Here is a 20,839-nt window from a genome sequence, read left to right as displayed (position 1 = left end):
AAAATATACTGTACCAAATACTTTATGACTTCATAGTTATCTATATTCATAAGGAGATCTATGAGGTTTAAAATCTCATTTTAAAGCCATCTTTATTTTTAAATGTTTTTAAACATCTGACATTTAAATAAACAAACCCTATCTTCAAGACTTTAAAAATTCCCCCCAAATATGTGGGCTCTACAGTGGGGCAAATAGAAAAATCTCTAAGATGGGTGGAGTTTTAGAGCCTTTGTTTTTTCTTCTCCAGGTGCAAGGCTGTGCTACTAAGATAAGGCCATTCCCCCTACTACCTCTGTTGTGGAACTTCTCTCAGTCATGGATGCTCCAGAGTACAACCGCTTTGTGGATCCAGAGAAGATGGAACTTATGCTCCCAGACCAAGGACCCAAGGAGATGATAAGCACAGACTTCCAGGAGATAAAACAGTTGGCTCGCCAGGGCTATTGGTCCCGAAGCTACACTCTCAGGGGGAAGATTTACCAGAAGCTGATTGAGGACATTCCATGTCGAACAGTCACACCAGATGCCAGTGTGTACAGTGACATTGTGGGAAAGATTGTGGGCAAACACACCAGCACTAACCTCCCTCTGCCCGAGTTTGTGGACAATAGTCTGGTCCCAAGCTATTGCCTGAATGCACAGGGAGAAGAAGCTGTTCGAAAGATCCTCTTGTGTATTGCTAACCAGTTTCCTGACATTTCCTTTTGCCCAACACTTCCAGCCATTGTTGCTCTACTTCTGCACTATAGCATTGATGAAGCAGAGTGTTTTGAGAAAACCTGTCATATGTTGGCTTGCAATGACCCCAGCAAGAGGTTTATTGACCAGAGCTTCCTTGCCTTTGAGTCTTCTTGTATGACATTTGGGGACCTTGTTAACAAATACTGCCAGGCAGCCCACAGACTGTTGGTAGAATTGTCAGAGGATGTATTGCAGGTCTACTGTGACTGGCATCGGTGGCTCTTTGGGGATCTGCCACTCAATTACTTTGCCCGAGTCTTTGATGTATTCCTGGTTGAGGGTTACAAGGTGCTCTACAGAGTTGCTTTGGCAATTCTCAAGTTCTATTGCAAAGCAAGAGCTGCGCAGCCTGTGGAAACAGACAATGTGAAGCACGATATCCGTATGTTTGTCAAAGACATTGATAAGACAGTATCCCCTGAGAAGCTACTGGACAAATCCTTTGCCATCCGTCTCTTCTCCAGGAAGGAGATCCAGCTCTTGCATATGGCCAATGAGACAGCTCTGAAGCAGAAAGGCATCACTGTCAAGCATAAGAGGTGAGGTAGTTGATTTGGCTCCTTAGTCCATGCCTCAAAGCCAAGGGCAGCCTTTTTCGTCCTCTCCCATTTCCTCTCAAATAAGGGTAGGTTGACATATTGGGGAGTGTGACACCAATATCTATATACTGAACACAGGAAGCTTGAGCTTGTATGAGGAATGGTAGGCACATATGAAATGATCTTGTCTGTGTATCTGGGCTCTGAGTTTATTTCAATGTCCTTCTCTTAGCAAGCCTAAAGACTATTGGGTATCTTCCCATTCAGTCCCAAGGCCCTTCTAAATCAAAATCATTAAAAGTTTATTCTTTTTATGAGGGTGACAACCCAAAGGTCATATATCTCATCTGTGGGAGGAAGGTGGGGGTGGGGCAAAAGGAGACTATGGACAACCTTTGACTCATCCCTTCTGTCTGGGGACTTAAAGTTAATTTGGGCTTGAGAGATGGGACTGGTTTCTAGGGGAAAGTCCAAGGTAACTTCAGTCATTGTTTACAGACTGTGAAGTGTCTTTCAGGCTAGTTAGAAGCTACTGAAACTACTAGAGTACATCAGTGGCCTTCAAAGTCTGGGTCCCATTACTATACTCCCTGTTGTTTCTTAACCAAACCATGTTCCTCCCTTAAAGACACTGTCTAGAAAGTCACCATTGCTGTGCTTGTAGGTCCCTGAGGGTTAAATTCCTATACTATGGGGGGCCATCCTTGCCTATGACTAGGGGATGATCTATGTTCAACAAGTAATATGTTTACATCTTTCTCTTTAGGCCTATTGCAAAGAACTTACAGTGGATTTAGGGACTTATTGCTAATCTTTTCCTATCTGTCTCATTTTTTTCTTTAATTCCACGTCCACTGCCCCCTCCTGTTTTTTAGTGTTTCACCTTCTCAAAGGTAGGTTTGAAAACTGAATCTTCCTGCTTCTCTTATCTGTCTGTTCTCTGCCAGTTCTTGGACCCTGCCTCAATAGTGCTGTCTACCAAATATCTGTGTGTATATGTGTCTGTCCTATGCTTGGTTGGCTCTCCATACCCTGCTTCACTGGTGCTATCTGCCTATCTGTGCTTAGATAACTCTGGGACCTTGCCTTATTGATGTGTCTGCCTGTCTGTCTAACCTGTGCTTGCCTGACTGTTGGACCCTGCCTTGCTGGTGTGGGGACTGGTTCATGGGAGTTGGGGAAAGCAGCCCAGGGAACCTATAAATATGGTCACAAGCTAGGGTCACCTTGATGCCCCCAGTTCTGCTTTGTGTAAAATGAAAACACTCCAGGTATGTTGGTGAGGGCATATAAAATAACACATAAAATGGACAGGCCTGAAGGAAAGAGAGAATCATTCCAGGGAATGTGGCTTCTAATCAGGATCTTTGGAAATATCAGAACACTGGGTTTCTTCTCCTCAGAAGTTACATGTGACCTCAAATTCCTGTCCCCAAAGCACTAAAAAATGTACTAACTACAAAAACAATACAAATTTTAATGCCAAAAGCATAAATCCAAATGAGAACCTTTGTTTGAAATGTGGAACCCTGTTAAAGGGGGAAGGAAAGAGGGAAGCCCGTGATGAGTTTTCCATAAGCCTAGGGTGTTAGAAGCCTGGTCGTATACTGTACCAGTTATTTGATCCACGAGTGACAGAGATATTACCGTAGTTCTCAGTACTAGATCAGAATGTTAGGAACAAAGAATGTGAACTGATATGTGAGTCAGAGAGAAGTACCACTTGTTTACTTTTTGGAATAGCAAGTTCTTGATGTGGAATTCAGTGCTAGTAGTGCAAAGGGAATAAGTGACTCTGTAGACTGGTTAACTATATCAGGCCAAAGTCAGATCGTGGCTGGTGTAGGTGAGTGAAAGTGAGTCCCAGACCAAGCTAGACTTATTAACACTCTCTAAACCAGAGATTGAGTAGGTGGAGCTGGGTTAAAAGTGCCTTTCTTGATAACTTTGAGTTTCAGTGCTTCCTCGATCTTAGTGAGGCAAAGCCAGTATTCTAGGTTGTGAAGGAGAATAAGAATGGCTACAGTCCCAGAGGTCTCAGGTGAAAGACATAATAGAATGAGGAGAGTCCAGGTCCTGATTTTCTTTCCACTGGGTTTGCATCTGGCCCCGGGACAGGGAATGGAGGCAAACAGATTTAAGACCTTTGGCTAGAATTAAGAGGTTTAAGGTCTTCCCTATTTCCTAATTAGGGACCTCCTTGGCCTCTTGATTCTCTTTCCCTCACCATTGTTCTGCTTGTCCTTGTTTCCACTGGTGTTTTGCATATCCTAGCCCTAGGTTCTTTACCTACCCTCCTATTGAGGATATATATTGAGAGAGAATTCACTTTCTGAACCCGAGAAATTAGCATTCATGGAGATGACTTGCCCTTCCCTAATTGACAAAATGGTTTGGGGTCATTTGTCTGAATAGTCAATGCTTCCTAAAGGTTTGTTAATTCTTGGATGAGTGGAAAAGGAAGGTTCATCTCTTCATTTTTTCACATTAAAGCTGTCAGAGCAGCAGAGGCCACCTTGAAGAGGTTCCCAGAGGGGAAGAATTTCAACTGGGAATTCAAGCATGCAGAGGGTTCATCAGATAGGTTTGCAAGTGCAACTACAGCTGTAGTCTTGAAGGAACAGTCCATTTTGAAAGAAATCTGAGATGTGTGTGCCTGAGAAGTCTGCTTTGTCCCTGAGCACGGTGGCTTGGAGGTTTTTTGGTTTTGTTTTTTGCTTAAGTTTAAAGGTCTTAATTCAACTCAACAAACATTTGTTAATGCCTTATTATGAGCCAGGCACTATGCAGAGTGCTTGAAATACGGAAAAAAAAAAATCTAAATAGTCCCTGCCTTCAATTCCCATAGAGCTACCATATGAACAGGAAGGCTAGGTTCTGTTCTTGAAGCCAGAGAAACTAAGGGACTGCCCTCCTGAACCAATATGTGACTTGAGAGAATTAGTAGCCCCTCTTTCCTTGAGACCTTAAGGGAAAGAAGGACTCTGTCTTGTGCATAGGCTGAGTTCTTTCACAAGTAAAATAACAGTAACTTTGGAATTGATGCTTCCCGTCCTGACTACAGCACTGGCTGCATCTTTTCTCCCTCCTCTTTCCTCACATACAGACTGGGAGCTCCCGTAATAGGAGTCCCATTCAAGCCTGGTCCCAAAAGGCTACTGTTCTTTCTTAGTTTGGGTGCCTAGGAGGCTTCATAGGAAGTGACTACCTTGGAATTCTAAACTCATCTCCCACCTCCCCCAGGCAGTTCGTGCACTTGGCTGTTCATGCTGAGAATTTCCAGTCCGATATTGTCACTGTGAAGGAGATGCGAGACATCTGGTCCTGGCTCCCTGAACGGTTTGCTCTCTGCCGGCCTCTGCTGATTTTCTCTACTATGCAGCATGGATATAGCCTGACAAGGTAACCGTGCCCAGCCTGGTCCTGCCTGTGTAGGATCCCTGGACTAAGGATTTGGATGGCTCTTCTCTCATTCAGCTCATAGACAGCATGGAAAGGGAAATAATGGAGGGGAAGCTGGGGCACTGGCCTTGACGCTTCCATACTTCCCTGGGTGAGCTAAGTGGTGATTGGGCTACTGAAGGGGATGAATGAAGCTCATTTCCTTGCTGCTCGGGGCCCTACTTCCTTGGCATGAGGCCTTCATACCAGAGATCCTAGAAATCTCAAGAGCTTCTTATCCAGGATCAAAATGTCCTTCCCTTCTTTGGCTTTAGGCTTTGCTGCCTTAAAGTGATTAAGTGCAAATAAATGTTATTCTTGGATCCCCGTTATGCCTTTCTATGGACCAGAAATCTTAGGGGATAAAGGAGAAGACATGGATGGGCTCTGCCCTTGAGAAACTTAGCTATTAACTGGGGAAAATGAGAATGACATTCAAACAACAAGGCAAAACTGATTCGACCCCATTCTTTCCAACCAGGGGCCTTAAGGGAGCCAGATACTAGATTAAGTATGTTAGCTGCTGGTCTCTTGGAGCATTAGCACAAAAGGCTCCTCCAACCCCAGCTACTCCATTTTGCCCCAGGCTGTGGGAGGGCTTTACTTATGATAAAGTCCACTACCTATCTCAGATCACTGCCATTTACTAGATTGGAATCCTCCCAGTAGAAGGGAGGGGTGGGGGGGAGAGACTGTAGTGTCAGTGCCACTGCTTGGACTTCCCAAAGTAGAGATACTATGACTCTAGTCATAAATGCTCTAGGAAAGGAGATGCCAACAATCTGCCTTGGCTAATTCCCATAGGCAGCATCTGCCAGCCGCAACTCAGACAATGAGCAGCCTGAGCCACATTTCTTAGTCCTTTCCAACCACTGCAGAACAGCACGTGCCAGGCCTGGCCTCTAAGAAGATTCCAGCCCGAGGCCCCAGGAAGGGTGGAGGGGCGACATAGTTGGCACTTGTTCAGTCCGCACCTGTTTTCTTTCTTTCCTGTGGTGTAATATTTTTTCCCACACCCACAGTTTCCTCAAGCAAAGTGCAAGCTTTTCTTAGGCCAAGTGTCCTGTTTCTCTTGTGTCCCTTATGACATCTACTTAGTTTTGCTACAGTAGAAATGCTGCCCAGGAACTTGACCTGAGCTGTATGTGCTTTTGCAGAGCTGTTGATCTGCCAAGGTGGTATTTGACCTGAAGTGTGAGAGAGGGAAAACTGGACCTCTTTCCTTACCTGCTGTGCCCCCTAACCCCCAAGTACCAGAGATAGCCTACCTTCTGAACATCATGGGTGGCACCATAACTGTAGCCACTGACATGTCATTTCTGTTTGCAGGCTTTTTTACCACTGTGATGGACATGAGCCAACTCTCCTTCTCCTCAAGACAACAGAGAAAGAGGTAAGGCTAGAGAGCTGAAGCTTTGGATACATTCTTATTGTTGACATTTCTAAACTTAGGTCCTCATGATCTCTTATAGCTCTAAATGATGTGAAAAAATAATTATTAATAATGGATTTCTTGGGAACCCAGAGACCCAGTTGTAGTTGCTTTCTCCCCCTCACCCCAGAAACTTTAATTCTTGTGGAAGTTCTAATCTTGTTCAGGACCAGCTTAAGGGTACAGTAGGAATGGAGATAGATAGAGTCTTTTGTTTAGCTAAATTGAACTAATGGGATTAAACCACACCTGGACTTCACCTTTGCCTTTCAGGGCTGGTCTTTTGCACACTTTTCCCTGATGTCATCATAGAGCTCATTTTAATTTGGACCACCCTCAGGTCACGTCAACCAATGGAACTGAATGATGCTGACCAATTAATTTTGATCAATGTATAATGACCTGCCTCTATTAAAAGAGGCTAAAAGCCTTGACCATGCAGGGTTACCATCTTGGTCCACCTTGGCTCCATCTTGGCTCTCGATCTTGGTTCAGAATACTGTCTCTTGGTGCACTTCTGAACTCTCCTTGAAACCACATGCTGCCTCTCTGAGAGACATGGGCATGGGGCTTTTTCTCCTGCTTATGATAACTGCCACGCAGTCAAATTTTTAGTAATATATAATATTAATTAATAATAAATTTTTATTGTCAAAACAGTAAAAAGTAATATATAAATAGCAAATAATTTAGAAAGTACAGTTTTAGCACAATAATTTAAAACCAGTGATAAGAAGAGACTGGGAGAAAATAGGGGATGGTGAGCAAAGCATGGAGCCTCTGGGTGGAAGGATGCCCCTAGAGTATTATGTAAGGGGATGTTTCACACTAGAGCCTGAGTTTAGAAAAAAGGATATTTGTGGAAACAATAACTTAACCAAAGGGACAATATTTTAATACATTTCAAATGTTTTGACAGGTAGACTGGAGATGAGGGGTGAGGGGAGGGGAGGAAAATGTTCTTTGGCAAGGGGCCTTTTTGGTATCCTAGAAATCACATTCCATACAGCATATCCCTGATTAGATTTTTTCCTCTGACTGAGGATTTAAGACTCAAGGAGTTCTAGTATGAGGAAGAAAGGTATTCTTGCCTTGGTCACTGTGGGGCCTTGAATCCATTCAGATCCGAAAGAATGTTGTGCCTCTGGCCCGACATTTCCTTTATTCTTTGTGTGCTAAGTTGGGAAGCAGGATGCCTGTGCTATCTCTCCTCTGGCCCCCTGTCATATTTAGAGGCTTCCCCAGAAATAGCCATTTATAGGGACCGTTGCATAGGCATTTAATACCCTGAGGGAAAAATGGGAAGCTCAGACCCTATTGGGTAAAGGTATAGACTGACTCGGGCAACCTAGGTGGCACAGTGGATAAAGCACCAGCCCTGGATTCAGGAGGACCGTAAGTTCAAATTGGCCCTCAAACACAGTTGACACTTACTAATAGCTGATGTGATGACCCCTGGGCAAGTCACTTAGCCCTCATTGCCCTACAAAACAAAACAAACAAAAAAGTATAGACTGACTCTTTAGCTCCCTTGATAGTTATGAGACTCCATTTTTTTACCTGAGGAATAACTAGTATGGGAATTGTTGGACTTTAATTGTTGGGCAGGCTGATGTGAATGTTGGAGTTTCACATTCTCTTATTCTAGGTTTGTGGTGCTTACCTGTCGACAGATTGGAGGGATCGAAATAAGTTTGGAGGCAAGCTGAGCTTCTTTGGGACCGGGGAGTGCTTTGTGTTTAGGGTGAGTGGACCTTCATATGAAGTGGCAGGACACTGATGGCAAATAAGCATGAAACCTTTGGGTTCAGTCTCTTAGGAGATGTGTGCGCTGATTAGTCACCTGTGCCCTACCCCTGTTGAGATGTGGGCCATGAAGATGATGGATAGGTACCTGATAATGGGTCATGACAGGGGTGGGGTGGGGGGAGGCTGCAGGGAAGGAGCATTTTAGTCCTTTAGGCTTCCCTTATATGCAGTCCCTGGCCCCTCATTCAGGCCTCAGACCTTTACTCTAATATTTTTGTTTCTTCATCTCCACAGCTGAAGCCAAAAGTTCAACGATATGTGTGGGTAGTGATAAAACACCCAGAGCTGGTCAAGAATCCATCCTTAGACGCCTCAACTTCAGGTCTCCAGTTCACCCACACAACCTCCGCAGACCCCTCACGGCGGCTCTCACCTTTCTTGGCTGCTAGGCACTTCAATCTTCCTTCAAAAGCTGAATCCATGTTCATGGCTGGATCCAATGACTGCATCATCATAGGTGATATGCTACCCTACCATATTTTCCCTTACCATTACATCCTTGATTCTACCCCATAGTTTTCCCAATCTCCTACCTCCTCCCAAAACCTTGACCTTTTCCCTGCTATTCTCTCTCCTCCCCTTCCACCCAGCCATACATATCTGCCTTGAGCATTCTTCCCTCCAAGTTTAGCCTAAGATCATGTATTTAGAGCTGGAATGGACCTCAAAGGTCATCTAACCCAAACTCCTCATTTTACCATAAGGAAACTGAAGCCTAGAGACGTTAAGTGATTTGCCCAAGTTCATACCAGTTAACTAAATAGCAAAATGGATTCCCTTTCTATCCATTCCTATACTTTCTTACCCTCTCAAGCTTACTTAATCTGGATTTCCTTCCAGAATCTTACCACCCCAGCGGTTGATGCTGCTTCTCTTTCTGGATATGACCAAAGCACTGGGGCTGGTGAGAGAGTGATAGTATTAGGGGGAACCTCAAGTCTAGGTCTGTTCTGCTTTTGGTCTTCCAATAACCCTCCACCAATGTCAAATGAGCACCTCCATTCTCAGCCTTGAGGTTGTAGGTTAAGGAAGACTGAGGAGACATAAGCCTTGCCTATGTCTAGGGGGATTGGTAGGGGTAGAGGCAATACTTTTACATGGTTAACAAGACATAATGCAGTTTATAGGGCTACAGACCATAGGTGCTAGAAATTCAGAGGTAGGTTAGAAAAATCAGATTGGGTGTGAAAGGCATGCCAACTTTTCAGTTGCCAACAAAACATTCAAGTGAAGTAGACTAGTTAGCTGTTGGAAATGTGCTGCGGTTTAGGTTGGACTTTATACATCACTCCCAAAGTGATGATGATAGTTCCAAGTCAGATGAATAAATTTGCCAAATAAATATTGTAGCCAGCAGTTATTCTCGAGCTATAACTGCTGACCTTTTTATCTTCACAGGTGGTGGAGGTGGTCAGGCTCTTTACATCGATGGGGACCTGAACCGAGGCCGCACAGGACACTGTGACACCTTTAACAATGAGCCTCTGTGCTCTGAAAACTTCCTCATCTCTTCCTTAGAAGTGTGGGGCTTCTGGAATGCTGACATACAAGAGTAGAGACAACCACACTCATCAGTCCCTGCAAGGAAGACAAGGACATTCAGGGGGCTCCCAGCACAGGAAGAAGGCTAATCCCCATTTTCAGGTCCTGAGCTTGGATAGAAGCACAAGACCCTATAATCCTTTAAGGGACTCTCTCCATCCCAGCTTTCTATGATGGCTACTGACCCCTCTGAGACCCCTCTGAAAAGTCAGCCTGTAGTCAGAGCCTGAAACTTCCCTTCTCTTCATCCCCCAGGGAATGGATTAGTTTGAGCTAGAGCCTGTTATGGGGATCAGATCATTTCTGAAGACAGACTCAAGCTTTGCCCCATGTGCTTAGAGACTTTGATGTAATCCAGAGTCCTGTCTCCTCTTGGGACAGAGCCCATAGATGGTGTTGGGGGACAGATAAATAGCAGAGATGACCCTGTGTGAACTAATTCCAAGGCAGGCCTAAGCCCTCTGGCTGTTCCTGAAGGGTAGGCTGGTGGGGTCAGGGAAGGAACCTTTGTTTTAAGGGTAATCCAAGGTGCAGATGAACAAGGCCTTGCATGAATTCCTCTGCAATTGCACATGGGGTCACCAGGCTTCCCCAGTTGTAGCCTTTGGGGCCACCCTTCTCTCAAATCATAGGTTCAAATGTGGACAAACAATCCTCCCAACAGGCACCTTATCTTTCTGGGTTTTGGGAAAGGCTCAAGTCCAAGAGACAGAAGTCTTCAGAGGGGCTGGAATTAACCCTGGATGCTGGAATTAGCACTGTCTACACAAATCCCTCACGTCCTCAGCTGTCTGAATCCCCTTTCACCTTCCTCCCTTGTCTAGGTACCTTGGTCCTTCTATACCCTCAAAAAAGTCTCATTGTGTGTATATATGTGTCTTCCTTTAACACTGAATCTGGTTTTCTGTGGCTGGGTGTTTTTCTGGTTCTTTTTTCTTTGGGTCTTGATTTCTTCTCTTCCTGGGGAAAGAAGGGGATGAGGGATGGGTCTTTCTGAGGTTATTAAACACCAGCCTCAGGTACCAGAACCTGAAGAACAGTGGTTCCATTACCTCACCAAGGCGCATGTTCCATTACCTTGCCACTCCTTGGACTTTGGTGCCCTCGTGTGGTTCTTTTGCTCTTTGCCATAATATAGAGGGAGAGAGTGACCTCTAGTGACTGATACTTATCCTTGGGTATGTAAGAGAAGGTCGGATCTCCTTTGGATAGCCTTGTCCCAGCTGCCTCTCGTTCAGGGTTCCCCAAAGCCAGCAGAACGACGCAATGGAAAAGAAAGAAGTTGCAGAAGTGTTTTTCAGGCAACGACTCCAAGCCGGGGCTGGTGCAGATTTCCCTCTGGATGTCTCCATCAAGAGCCCCAAATGATTCACTCTGCCTTCCCATCTCCTACTCTGGCTCTTCTCTAAGAAGGGGGAAGGCACCATGGCACTTAGTCTTATCTAGTCATACAATAAAACCTTGATAAAATTGAAAGTTACTTATGGTTCAGTGGGCAAAAGGACAGCATGGGCTGGAGGTTTGCCCTTGGAAACTGCCACATCTGACTGAGTTCCCACTAACTAAATAAACTTTGTTCTTTTGCTTGCCTAGTTTCTTGGGGCTGGCCACCAACTACAACTCTGAACATACCATAGGGTTGATTGACATTTTAACCCTTTATTTGCTAACATTTTAGATATAAGTTGTGATAAGCAGGGTTGTTTTTTCCCCCTTTCCCCCTTCCCCCAGAGAACTCTGTGTCTGGTTATTTTTTTTTTTAATCTTGAAGTCCCTGGTAACAGTTGTTTTCCAGAAAGGTTTGTAGGATGAAGTAAATCTTTACTGTCTTCACTTGGAGCCAGAATAAAATTGAGATCAGGTTCAAAAGCCTGGAATCCCAGTTAAGTATGAGTGCCCTTTACAGAGGGAGGTTGAGCCATTTCATTTCAATTGAACATTAAGCTGCAAAGCATTGTTCTCGGCACTAAGGATAAAAATAAATGAAAACGGGGCAGCTAGGTGGTGCAATAGATAAAGCACCGGCCCTGGATTCAGGAGTACCTGAGTTCAACATCCAGCCTCAGACACTTGACATGTACTAGCTGTGTGACCCTGGGCAAGTCACTTAACTCCCATAGTCCCGCAAAAAAAAAAAAAAAGAAATGAAACAGTTTCTGATCCTCTAGCTTGCAATAATACACAATCAACAAGCATTTCTAAATTGTCTATTCTGTGCTAAGCACTGGGGATATAAAGAAAGTCAACACTGTATCTGCCTTCTAAGGAAGAGACAACATGTATCTATGTAAATACAAGATCCATCCAGAATAGATGAAGGGTAATCCTCAGGCAGAAGGGAATTAGGGATGGGGGAAGCTGAGGCAGACCTGCAGAAGGTAGGATTTAAGTGGAGTCTCGAGGAAAGCTAAAAGAGGCAGAAAAAGGGGGGGGGGGGCGAGGAAGATTCCAAACATGGGACCAGAGAGCTATCAGAAGGTGAAGTGGTCTTGTACAAGAACCACACAAAAGGCCAGTGTATTAGATAAGGAATGGAGCATGAGTAGACTTTTCCAGCTACATACACACTGTTTGCCTGATTTCACTGGGACAAACCCCACCCCTGACTGACCTCCACCATGCTGATACACACAGAGATGGACATACCTTTGATCTTGCCATCATCCATGGTTGTACCACTTCCCACGTTCAATGAACACAATGGGTCATCATTCCACCTTTTCCTTTTTTTTTTTCCTTTTGGTGGGGCAATGAAGGTTAAGTGATTTGCCCAGGGTCACACAGCTAGTAAGTGTACTTTTTCCTTTAAAATCTGTTCTTCATCCTCACCATGACCCCCAGTCTCTACACTACTCCTACACTGGCTACACTTTCTTCCCTTCCCCATCTTGACCCCGTGGTGGACCAATTCAATTCTACACTGTCCTCTCACCTCCCTTGGATTCTTATTGAATCAAATATTTTGCTCTGACAAACCTCAGCCTTGAATTACTCCCACCATCTGCTGCATGCTCTAACAGTGCTGAATGAATCTGGAGAAAAAACCAAAACAAAACTGAACCCATGCTGATTAGGCCCACTGCAGATACATGTCCTCTCAACTGGACCCTCACTGATGCAAGGTAATCCTTTCACATCTTAACAGATTCACTATCCCACTCACCATAGCAACTTAAGCAAATTTTTTCATCCCTCTCCAAACCTCCTACTAGCCTCTCAGCTGAGAACTTGGCTTCATATTTTACTGAAAAATTGAGGTAATTTGAGAGGTCTTTCTCATCCCTTATAACACATTATTCAGATGCCTTCTGTAACCATTTCACATGAAGTGAACCTTCTCCTTGCCAAGTCATACCCCTCCATGTGCACAAGTGATCCCATTCTATCCTTCTCCAACAGATTGCTTCCTCTAACATTCACATTTAATCTCTTCCAGTCTACTGGCTGCTTCTCTACTCCTAATATACATATCCATGTCCCAGAAAATCTTCAGTTTATCCGTCCATCCCCACTGGTTATCCTATATCTCTTCTCCCTTTTTAGGGGTTATATTCCTTGAGAAGGCTGTTTATATTCCATGCCACCACTTTCTTCCTAACGCTTGGCCGTCTGGCTTCTGACCTCATTGTTCAACTGAAACTGCTCTCTCCAAAGTCACCAATAATCACCTTAACAAATTTAATGGCCTTTTCTCAATCCTCATCCTTCTCAACCTCTCTACAACCTTTGACATTGTCAATTACTGTCTACTACCAGGCACTCTTCTCAAAGTTTTTGTGTTACTGTTCTCTCCTGGTTCTCTTACCTATCTGACCATTCCTCTGTCTCCTTTTCATCCCGGTCATTCCTGCTAATCCAAGGCTCTGTCCTGGACCTTCTTTCTATAAACTATTTCAATTGGTGATCTCATTAGTTCCCATGATTTCAACTATGATACATCTCCATGCAGACTCTCAGATTGATTTGTCCAACCCTAGCCTCTCCCCTGACCTCCAATCTTGTATCTTCAACTGTATATTAGATTCACAGACATCTTAAACTCCATGTTAAATATGTCCAAATTTGTTAGACTTTTCCCCAAACCCTCCCTTCTTCCTAACTTGCCTGTTATTATAGAAGGAACCCACCAGTCTCCCAGTCACTCAAGCTTACAACCTAGGTGTCATCCAGGACTCATTACTCTTAATTCCCCATACATGGAATCGGTTGCCAAGTCCTATCATTTCTACCTTCGAAACAATTCTCATATACACCCCTTTCTTCCCTGTGACACTGCCACCATCTTAGTGTAGACCCTCATCACCTCATACCTGGACTATTCCAAAAAGGCCACTGGTGGGTTTTCCTGCCTCGAGTGTCTCCCACTCCAGTCTACATTTAACTCAGCTGTCAAACCGATCATCCTAAAGCACAGGTCTGATTACATTCCCCCCACACACACACACATTCAAACAACTCTCTTGTTTCCCTATCACCTGCAATAAAGTCCTGTTTAACTTTAAAAGTTCTTCATAACTAGGCTACTTCCAACCTTTCTAGTCTCCTTACATCTTACCTCCCTCCCCACACCCCCCACCCCTACCCCACATGTCCATACTCTATGATGCAGTAACACTGGCTTCCTGGATCTTTCTTGCACACTACACTCCATCTCCTTAGCTAGATGGCACAGTGGATAGAGCACCGGCCCTGGAGTCAGGAGTACCTGAGTTCAAATCCGGCCTCAGACACTTAACACTTACTAGCTGTGTGACCCTGGGTAAGTCACTTAACCCCAATTGCCTCACTAAAAAGAAATAATAATAATAAAAAAAACTACACTCCATCTCCCAGCTCCAAGGATTTTTACTGGCTGTTCCCCATACCTGGAATGTTCTCCCTTCTTACCTCTACCTCCTAGTTTCCCTGACTTCCTTCAAGTCACAGTTAAAGTCCCGCTTTCTGCAAGAAGCCTTTCCCTGTCCTCATTAATCTTTTTTTTTTTTAAGTGAGGCAATTGGGGTTAAGTGACTTGCCCAGGGTCACACAGCTAGTAAGTGTTAAATGTCTGAGGTCGGATTTGAACTCAGGTACTCCTGACTCCAGGGCCGGTGCTCTATCCACTGCGCCACCTAGCTGCCCCCTGTCCTCATTAATCCTGCTGACTCCTGAAATTATCTCCAACTTACCCTATAAAGGCATCCCAAAGGTCTTGCTGCAGTTTCAAGCCTTAATAGCTTAACACTGCACCAAGACTTTTGGGACACCCTGTATATCCCGTCTGCACATAGCAATTTGTATGTTGTCTCTCTCAAACCATACACTAGGGGGCAGCTAGGTGGTGCAGTGGATAAAGCACCAGCCCTGTATGCAGGAGGACCTGAGTTCAAATTCAACCTCAGACACTTGACACTTACTAGCTGTGTGACCCTGGACAAGTCACTTAACCCTCATTGCCCTGCAAAAACAAAAAACAAACAAAAAGAAACCTTAGACTACTTGAGAGCAGGAGCTACTTTTTACCTTTCTTCTTAATCCCCAGCACTAAGCACAGTGCCTGATCATAATAGATCCATAACAAATGCTAGCTTACTGACTGACTTTAGAAAAATCACTGGAGGGGCAGCTAGGTGGCACAGTAGATAGAGCACCGGCCCTGGAGTCAGGAGTACCTGAATTCAAATCCAGCCTCAGACACTTGACACTTACTAGCTGTGTGACCCTGGGCAAGTCACTTAACCCCAATTGCCTCACTAAAAAAAAAAAAAAAAAAAAGGAAAATCACTGGCACCTGAATGGGAAGGATAAATGGGAGAGGGGAGACATTTAAGGCAGGGAGAACAACTAGAAGGTTATTGCAATAATCCGGACAAGAAATGCATGAACTTGGGTAGTGACTGAATAGCAATAAGGGGACACATTGAAGAGGTAGAGATAAGGTTTAGCAACTGATTAGTTATGAGGAAGACTGCAGAGTTGAAGATAACAAGTTTGTGAATCTAGGTGATTTAAAGGTGGGGCCCTTAATAACATCAATAGGAAAGTGCAAAAGAAGAGTGAATTGAGGGGGAGAAAATATTTTGAGTTCCACTTTGGACCTGTTGAGTATGAAATGGTAGTGGGAACACTGTCCAAAAGGCAGTTGGAAATGTGTATCTAAATATCAGGAGGAATGTCGGGGATAGAGACACAGAGATAGAAAACCAACCATATAGAGATGCCTATTTGAAATAGTGGACATGGATAAGATCATCTAGGGATAGCCTTGAGAAACACTGACATTGAAGGGGACCCTTGGTTGTTGGTTTAGAGACATATAATTTTTGGATATGTCTAATGTGAATGTCTTTTCTTGACTGATAAAAAGAGGGCTTTCAGAGGTGGAGAAGAAGGGAGGGTGATAGACATTGTTTTGCAAAGAGAAATCACTAATGAAGGATTTAAAGAAAATAAGCAGAAGAGATCCCTAGGTGGTTGAGGGCAACAGATAAGTGAGACAGCTTTGGAACTAACATGTCTAGCTGAGTTTATACTTAAGCTATTGGTAACAGGATCTTTTTTCTCTTGTTTGTATACAGAAATATTATTTTTGTGTGTCAAGTTCAGAATAACAACAAAAAATATTTTAAAGAGATGACATTTTTAGGTCTTGCTGGTGGATCTAGCTTTGAAGCCAGGAAGATCTAGCTTCAAGTTCCTCCTTTGATACATAGTGACTATATCACCCTGAGCAAGTCACTTAGATTCTTTGGGTTCTGGTCAGCTCTCTTAAGACTAAGTTGGGGGCAGCTAGGTGGCACAGTGAATAGAGCACTGGCCCTGGATTCAGGAGTACCTGAGTTCAAATCCGGCCTCAGACACTTGACACTTATTAGCTGTGTGACCCTGGGCAAGCCACTTAACCCCCATTGCCCCACCAAAAAAAAAAAAAAAGACTAAGTTGCAGAGGTGTTGACAGACAATGGTAAAGAGTTTCCTGACACAGGCAACAATACCCTATACAAAATCACAGTTCCAGTCCCAATCCCTAACATGAAGTACTTGAGACTTCTGCCAGCTTTGCTAATTTAAACTGATCATAGGTCTGGGGGGAAAGTGGTGGAGGAGAATGAATCAGAGAGCTTAGAGGAGAAACAGTATTGTGCAGTAATCACAGATGCCAATAGAGAGGAGAGTGCCAAGTACCAAGAAAGAAGGGTTGTCAATAGTATTTTTAAAAAGTTCTGGAGAGGTTAGATGATGGGGACTGAGAAAAGCCTATTTGAATTTGTTGATAAATTTATTAGTGACCTTAGAGAGAGTAGTTTCAGTTTAAAAATGGTGAGGACTTAAGCCAGATAGAGGGAGGAGATTCACAAATGAAGAGGTAGAAAGAGGAATGCAGTCATCAGATATAGAAGTCTCATCTTTCTAGAAGTATGTCAGTAAAGTTCAGGATAGAAAAGCCAGTAGCTCCAGTGGATAGTAGGGCCAAGAGAGGAGAGAGAGAGAGAGAGAGAGAGAGAGAGAGAGAGAGAGAGAGAGAGAGAGAATAAATGAATGTGTGTATAAGGGCAAGGGAGATAGCATGTCTGTAAGTGGAAGGAGACTGAGGTGAGAGGAGATGATTGAAGATGCAACAGAATAGAGAGAGAGGATGGAGGTCCCAGAGTAGACAAGGACAGTCAAGAGCACATGGAAATGTTATTGCTAATAAGGGGTAAGAATGTCTAATCCTCAAATGTAAGAGGGAAAGAGAGGGTGAGTGCAGATGATAGTCAGGTTTTATAGATGAAGAAACAAGCCTGGAGAAACTGGGCGACTTACCAGAAATCACACAGAAAATGGTGAAGCCAAAATTTGAACCCATTTTGGGAAAAACTGTAGAGAATGAGTGGGAGTCAATGAGGAATCAGTAAAATAGATTATGAAGGAGCAGTAAGGGCCTAACAAGTTATATAGAATAAGTTTGTAGCAGATAGAATCACTATGAATTTGGAGGCTTTTCTCAGCCATACTTAGTAGTCCAGAATCATAGAAATCAAATAAGGAGACTTAACCTAGGGTTGAGAATAGAGCAGTAATTAAAAGGACAAAAATGATGAAAAATTCTAGGATATTAGTTAATCAGTTGTTGAAATGGTTGGCCAGGGTTCTAGACCAAATAAAAAAGTATGAAGAAACAAGGTCACTATGTGGGTCAAGAGCAGGTTTCCGGTACACGAGGGAGCCCGAGAAGCAGCAGAAAGATACAAAACTGTGTTAGAATACAACTTCATTGTTTAGGACATTGACAGTGATGATAAAGTCTAAGGTGAAGCTGTGCTTGTGTGATCATAGCTCATGAAGATTATAGAATTAAAGATTTAGAGCTAGAAGGGACCTGAGAGGTCATGGAAATTTAAGGAGGTTGAGGAAATGTGAGGTCAGGATGTTGTGAAGATACCTACATGAAGTTTAAAGCCACCAGGTGAGATCATGATATAAAATGGAGAGGAAGACGGTGACCCTAGTGCTGAAAGTGAGCACATCATATGGGGATTATCAGATTACAGCAGCACTATCATTCTAGAAACCCTGGTTTGTTATCTTGAATTTATCAGTATTGCTTACTTTCCCTCTTCTTGCCTTCCAATTCCATCAGGTACCAAGTTCTGTGATTTCTACTGTCTATCTATGGAATTTTTCTGCTTATGATATTACCTTTTATGTCTAAATCATTTTGAGCTTATTTTGGTATATATTGTCAAATGTTGATCTATGCATAGATTCTGCCAGAGTGCTTTCTAGTTTTCCCAAGCGATTTTTGTCAAATAATGAGTTCTTTCCCCAGTAGCTTGGATCTTTGGGTTTATCAAACACTAGGTTACTGTAGTCATTTACTTCTATATATTGTATACCTAGTCTATTGCACTGATCAATCACTCTTTCTTATCCAGTACCTGATCTTTTTAATAGTATTTTATTTTTCCAATTATATGTAAAGACAATGTTTAACATTCATTCTTTTTTAATTATAAAAGTATTTTATTATTTTCCAGTTACATGTAGAGATAGTTTTCAACATTTGTTTTTATAAGATTTCTAGTTTCAAATTTTTCTCCCTCCCTCCCCTCCCTTCCCCCTTCCCAAGACAGCAAGTAATCTGATATAGGTTATATATGTACAATAACATTAAACATATTTCTGCATTAGTCATATTATAAGAGAAGAATCAGAGCAAAAAGGAAAAACCTCAAAAAAGAAAAACAGCACCAAAACCAAAAGAAATAGTATGGTTCAAACTGCATCCATATTCCGCCATTCTTTTTTTTTTTTTCTGGATTTGGAGAGTCTTTTCCATCAGAAGTCCTTTGGAACTATCTTTTACCATTGTATTGCTGAAAAGAATCATCTATCACAGTTGATCAACACACAATTAACATTCATTTTTACAAAATTTGGAGTTCTAAATTTTTCTCCCTCTCACTCCCCCTTCCTAAAATGGTAAGCAATATGATAAAGTTTTCATATGTGCAATCATTTAAAATACATTTCCATATTTGTCATGTTGTGAAAAAAGAAACAGACCAAAAGGAAAATAAAAATGAGAAACACAAAGTTTTTTTAAAAGGACTGAGGGGCAGCTAGGTGGCGCAGTGGATAAAGCACCGGCTCAGGATTCAGGAGTACCTGAGTTCAAATCTGACCTCAGACACTTAACACTTACTAGCTGTGTGACCCTGGGCAAGTCACTTAACCCCAATTGCCTCACTAAAAAAATAAAAAAAAAAAAAAAGGACTGATGTAGAATTTATTATGCTTCAGCTGACAGTAAAAAAAAAAAGCAGGGGTAGCAATCAGAATTTCAAAATCTAAGTTGAAATAGATTTAATTAAAGGTGATAAATGGAAACTACACTTTGTGTCAACAATATTATTCAATATTGTCTTAGAAATGCTAACAATAGCAATTAGAGAAGAAAAAGAAGTTGAAGGAATCAAAATAGGAAATGATGGAAATACTTGGAAAATTCTAAAGATTACACTAAAGAGTTAGTTGAAACAACAATTTTGGCAAAGTAGCAAAATGTAAGATAAGCCTACAAAAAGTCATCAGCTTTTTATATATAACCAACAAAATCTTGCAAGAAGAAATAGCAAGAGATACCCCATTTAAAATAAATTGTAGACAATACAAAATACCTGAGAGTATACCTGCCTAAATAGACCAGGAACATACTTATAAAACTTATACAAAAATACATATATAATTATACATTTATACAAATAAAGTCAGATGTAAAAAACAAAGAAATATTCATTGTTTGCAGTTAGGCAAAGGTAATATAAAAATGACAATTTCACCTAATTTATTTGTTCGATGCCATCCCAATTAGATTACTTAAAAATTATTTTACTGAGTTAGAAAAAATAATAACAAAACTCATTTGGAAGAACAAAAGTTCAACATTTTCAAAGAAACTAATGAAAAAAAGTGTAATGTAAAGAGGCTTAGCAGTACCAGATTTTAAACTATTATTATTTGTTTTGTGGGGTTTTTTTGGGGGGGCGGTTGTGGGGCAATGAGGGTTAAGTGACTTGCCCACTATGCCCAGTGACAGCTAGTAAGTGTCAAGTGTTTGAGGCTAGATTTGAACTCAGGTCCTCCTGAATCCAGGACTGGTGCTTTATCCACTTTAAACTATATTATGAGGCAGTCATTATCAAAACTATCTGGTACTGGCTAAGAAATAGAAAGGTAGATCTATGGAACAAAGCAGACATACAAAACACAGTAGTAAATGGTTATAACAACCATGTGTCTGACAAATACAAAGATTGGGGATAAGAATTCATTATTTAGTAAAAATTGTTGGGAAAGCTGGAAAGCAGTCTGGCAGAAATTGGGCATCTTAAACTATGTACCAAGATAAGGTCGAAATGGATAACAACCTAGATATAAAGGAAGATCACAAGAAAATTAGAACATAAAACATATATCCTATCAGACTTATAGATAGGACAATTTATTTATTTATTTTTAATTTATTTGTTTAAGTTTTCAACATTTGTTTACATAAGATTTCCAATTTCAAATTTTCTCCCTCCCTCCCCTCCCAACTCCCTCCCCTAGACAGCAGGTAATCTTATATATATATATATATATACATACATACACACACATATAAAACATTAAAAATGTTTCTGCATTAGACATGTTACACGAGAAGAATCAGAGCAAAAAGGAAAAACTTCAAAAAAGAAAAACAGCACCAAAAACAAAAGTCCAATCAGCGTCCATATTCCAGTTCCTTTTTTTTTTTTTCTGGATTTGGAGAGCCTTTTCCATCATGAGTCCTTTGGAACTTTCTTATACCGTTAGATTGGTAAGA

General features: G+C 42.2%; 1 protein-coding gene across 2 annotated transcripts; it reads left to right on the top strand.

Annotated features, from left to right (window-relative positions):
* Positions 1-278: 278 nt before the first annotated feature.
* On the top strand, positions 279-11,095 carry TBC1D24 (TBC1 domain family member 24). Of its 2 annotated transcripts, XM_043971789.1 has the most exons (7): positions 279-1,283; positions 2,159-2,176; positions 4,527-4,685; positions 6,054-6,117; positions 7,805-7,900; positions 8,200-8,422; positions 9,364-11,095. In XM_043971789.1, the coding sequence occupies exons 1-7, from the start codon at positions 319-321 to the stop codon at positions 9,519-9,521; spliced, it is 1,683 nt and encodes a 560-aa protein (XP_043827724.1). In that variant the 5' UTR covers positions 279-318; the 3' UTR covers positions 9,522-11,095. The 2 variants fall into 2 exon arrangements, with proteins under 2 accessions (XP_043827724.1, XP_043827734.1); XM_043971799.1 differs by lacking the exon at positions 2,159-2,176.
* Positions 11,096-20,839: the final 9,744 nt, after the last annotated feature.

Source organism: Dromiciops gliroides, chromosome 1 (assembly GCF_019393635.1).
Source record: "Dromiciops gliroides isolate mDroGli1 chromosome 1, mDroGli1.pri, whole genome shotgun sequence".
In the NCBI taxonomy this organism is placed as follows: Eukaryota; Metazoa; Chordata; class Mammalia; order Microbiotheria; family Microbiotheriidae; genus Dromiciops; species Dromiciops gliroides.
The sequence above is the reverse complement of the archived record's forward strand: the minus strand, read 5'-3'. Positions and strand labels throughout refer to the sequence as shown.